This window comes from Mastomys coucha, unplaced genomic scaffold (genome assembly GCF_008632895.1).
Source record: "Mastomys coucha isolate ucsf_1 unplaced genomic scaffold, UCSF_Mcou_1 pScaffold22, whole genome shotgun sequence".
Lineage (NCBI taxonomy): Eukaryota > Metazoa > Chordata > Mammalia > Rodentia > Muridae > Mastomys > Mastomys coucha.
This window is the reverse complement of record NW_022196905.1, coordinates 214,512,752-214,516,966: the sequence shown is the minus strand read 5'-3', so window position 1 is coordinate 214,516,966 and position 4,215 is coordinate 214,512,752. Positions and strand designations below refer to the sequence as shown.

The following is a 4,215-nucleotide window of genomic DNA, read 5'->3' as shown; positions in this document are numbered from 1 at the left end:
TTGCTGCAGAAGGAACCTAGTGTCCGCGTGTCTTCTTCCCGGCGAGAGGACCACGCGGGCTACACATAGTTAATAATATTATCGTAAAATTTGAAAATATTTCAAAGGTAATTCAACACTCTTGAATTTTCAATTCCCTTTGCCACACATCAGTCTGGTAGGTTTAATATCAAAGGTGTTTTATCCTTCTCAATAGATAAGTAATATTGGTTCACTACAGTTCTAATGTTGATATCTTTTGTAACTAATGGTACCATTGTATTTCATTCACGTTTGCCAACTATAGACCTTATTTATTTGGCTTTGACCAAAATGCAAAGTTAATCATAAAACAATTTTTTCAGTAAATACTGTTGGAAAATTTAGAAATAAAATGCAATTAGAAGTTTAATTTAGGCGCACGCCTATAATCCCAGCACTTGGTAGGCAGAGGCATGTGGATTTCTGCAGATTTCTAAGTTCGAGGTCAGGCTGGTCTGCAGAGTGAGTTCCAGGACAACCAGAGCTACACAGAGAAACCTTGTCTCAGAAAAACCAAAAAAAAAAAAAAAAAAAAAAAAAAAAAAAAAAAAAAAAAAAAAAAAAAAAAAAAACAAGTTTAACTTATAGTTTGAAATTACATATAGAAATTTATACAAAACTAATTATGTACTAAGATATAAACCATTAAACTGGAACTTTTATAAAGAACACCTTTATAACCACAAGTCCAGACAGTATTCCTTAAAACTGACAGAAAAAGCATAAGTTATAAAGAAATGCAATGGTCCATTGGACCTCACCAAATAAAATATTTTCAAAAGATTCTATTTAAGAGATGAAACATGAATTTAAACATGTATGTAATACAGGCTTTGTGTCCAAAAATATTTACAGAGCTTACAGCTTGACAATATTCCAAACTACAAAAATGGCCAAGATACTGTAACAGACATTACCACAGAAGAATTTAAATTGCAAATATAAAGAGTCCAAATATGATGAGTTACTTTGAAAATATGGATTAGAAGTATAAAGGGATACTAGTAAATAAATGTTTGTTGGACTTGCTAAACATAGAAACACTGATCACAGTAATTGGTAAAATAGCCATGGAAAACAGCAATTTTCATCTCTAGTGGTGGGAGACATGCAATGGCAAGATCCTCACTGGAACCCTATGATCAAGAGAAATGTATGTCTATGTCTATGCATAGCACTGCACATGGATGTATACAGAGGATTCACATTATTCACTCAAAGTTAATACAGCCAAAATGTTCACCATCCAGAGATAATTTAGCACAGTGGGATTCTACTATGCCAGTGGGGGCATAAAAGCACCAAGTACCCCTTTTTAAAACTGTAGACACAAAGCCTAGGGAGTAAAGAGAACGTGGCACAGTGTGCATGTGTAGCCCTCTATCATCTAGGTGGTAGTCAGAGCTATAGAGAAGGACAGCAGTTCTTCCTTTTCATCAGAAATAAAGCAAACATCTCACCTATGTACTTATAGCCTTCCTCCCCGTCCACCAAGGGTCTCAGCCACGTGGACCGCAGTCTTGTGCTAACATTCACTCTGGCACCTTGAGGAGGATAGAGTGTAAATAATAGTTCAATAGCACTGGACTTTTTGATTACTTCAGAATATTTTCCTTGACTATCTGTAAGAGAGAGAGAGGAGAGGGAGGAAGAGAGAGAGAATATTAGTTTTTTTTAATTTTTACACATTTCATATGTCTTACATATTTATTGTAAAAGATAAAAACTAAAAACTACTTAACAACTTTAGTGTTGAGCATTATAATCAAAACATAGATTGACCTGCATCTAAATTATCTTAACAAAAATCATATTCTTCATAAAGTCCTGACAAAAATTTATAGGGATTTGCCAATATTGTGCTCAGGTCCTATCATATTAGAGCAGTGATTACCGAAGCTACACAAAAATTAAAATACGCAATGAGCAGCATTACACTATAAATTCTCTAACATAAATGAACATTTTTAACTGCCATTATGCAGTAAAATCAGATTATTCTGGCAAAATCTTCAATCAATATAAAATTTTACAAACTTTAAGAGAGAATTAGTATCCCTAGTCTAACCTTTTCAACAAGAGAAAATACAAAAAACAAAAAACAGATAGATATGCCAAGATTCTTTTTCTTCAAACACTTGAAAAATTGTCCAAGATCTTTAAGGTCCAAGTATCACATCGGATTTTTACAGCTCATCTCTAAGGGAGGCCCTATTTCCATACACATGAAGAATCAGGCTCTCAGGAATTACTGAATTGTACATATCTCAATTAGTACAAATATCATATGAATGGTGAATGAGCCCTTGTCAAGTAAACATGACTTGCATCCAGAAGTATATCAGGAAATGGAAATCAAAAAATTATGTGCATTGCATAGAAAAAGTCTCTGTTTAAAGCCTTGGGTTTTTCTTCCCATTTGTAATTTCAGGTTTTTGGTTAATAAGTCGGGGTCCTAAAACTCAATGACTTCTGAGAAACTAAAATGGGATGGGGCTTTAATGTGGGAAGGGTGATGAAGAGATAATACAGAAGAGAAAAGGGAGGAAGAAGGGACTTTTTAAAAAGATGATTGAAAAAATGTAGGAAATCTTTATTTTATATTTTCCAAAAATGACATGTAATACATATAAGAATATGAGTGTATATATAGCTAAAAAATGAAATTACAGCACCTGGTGTGAAAATGCTTGCCTCCAAAAGCCATAGATTATGTAAGAAAAAGCCCAGTAGCAGGCTAGAAAAACCTCATCCCAAGCTGTTGTTCAGAGAACTCCAGAAAACTCCCCAAACAATATTGTCTAATTGATATTGCTGTCAGTTGCCTCCCAGGATTTGAATGGAAGTTCCTATTACTGAAGACACCATGCAATTTGGATACAGAATTCAGAGAGTTTGAGTTATAACTGACCTTAAAGCCTTTTCCCTAAGAACTGGCTTTCATAGTACAAAAAGGTGTCCTTTAAGCTGTTAGGGGAGGAATCGATAGTTCTACTCTTATTCTTATGAACCACAAGAGTCATCAGATATCCCTAAAGGCTCAGTAGTAGTACTTATATGTAGGCAACAGCTCTCTAATGGGCTCAAGACCAATCTAAGAGGAGGGAAACTATGGTTGGTACAGTAACCCTAGACAACTACATACAGCTAGCCACATCATGGATTTAAGAGGAGGACCTACTATGGCCAATTTTCTAAACCAATATAATTCCTGCCTACATGCTAAATATTTATCTGCACACCCACAGTTAAAGTGTCCCTCATCAGAGCAGCTTCCTTGTTCAGCATCAGATGATCATCACACAAAGCTCCAGTTAATGAAAAAGGAGATGACAACTGACTGTGAAGTGCCTGGTCCTGATAGATAAATCTACAACACAACTCATATAACCAAGGCTCAGGGAACAAGGCACAAAAGGAGGCAGAAGACTCCAAGAACCAGAGGACCAGAAAGAGTATGCTATGAGATTGTGTCTTCTCCCTATCCAGGTGCACCCATAAAATCTTATCAGGTTGCCTCTGAAGGAGACCAGAATAAGTCTTGTGGAAGGTGATATCCAGTGTAGACAGGAAAAATTTCACAAGTCTCCACTCCTAGATGAAGAGCTATAGGCCATAGAGGGATAATGAGTGTTTGGTAGTATGGGGGTGATGAGCCCCCTGAATAGTTATATAACACTGGGTGGTCATCCCTGTTGTATGTTATAAAAAGGAGCCAGGATATGCTTTGTAGAGCGCTTTATGAGGAGGTGGGAGGAGTGCCTCAGTGGGCCCATGCTGAGGCATCCCAAGCAGTCAGGGTCAGGGAGAGAACAGAGTCAGAGAGAGAGAAGGGACAGAGAGAATAAGAGAGCAAGGAGAGGCCAAACAGCCCCTTTTACAGCAAGTCAAGCCTACCTGGCTGTTGCTAGGTAACTGTTGGGCAGAGCATAGAAGAAATGCTAACAAGCCCTGGAATCAAAATCAGGTAGGCAACACTGATGAGACTCAGCAAGTTGTATTGATGTGTTGATTCACTCACATGTTTACAGAACAATGGTTAAAGAGGAGGAGGCTCTGAAGATGGGGCAGGGTAAATGAGATAGAGGAGGGTTTGGAAAAAGGAGGAGCAAATGATATAATTAGATTTTTTTTTTATTTTAGATATTTTCTTTATTTACATGCGAATTTCTCCATTCCTAGTTTCCCCTCCAA

At 36.7% G+C, this 4,215-nt stretch overlaps 1 protein-coding gene across 12 annotated transcripts in view; it reads right to left on the bottom strand.

Annotated features, from left to right (window-relative positions):
• Iqcm (IQ motif containing M) overlaps positions 1 to 4,215 on the bottom strand; it is a 693,129-nt gene that overhangs the window by 66,979 nt on the left and 621,935 nt on the right. For all 12 annotated transcript variants that reach the window (XM_031340352.1, XM_031340354.1, XM_031340355.1 and 9 more), the window contains one exon: positions 1,482 to 1,643. In XM_031340352.1, the coding sequence (XP_031196212.1) occupies positions 1,482 to 1,643 (162 nt within the window). The remainder of the gene's footprint in view (positions 1 to 1,481; positions 1,644 to 4,215) is intronic.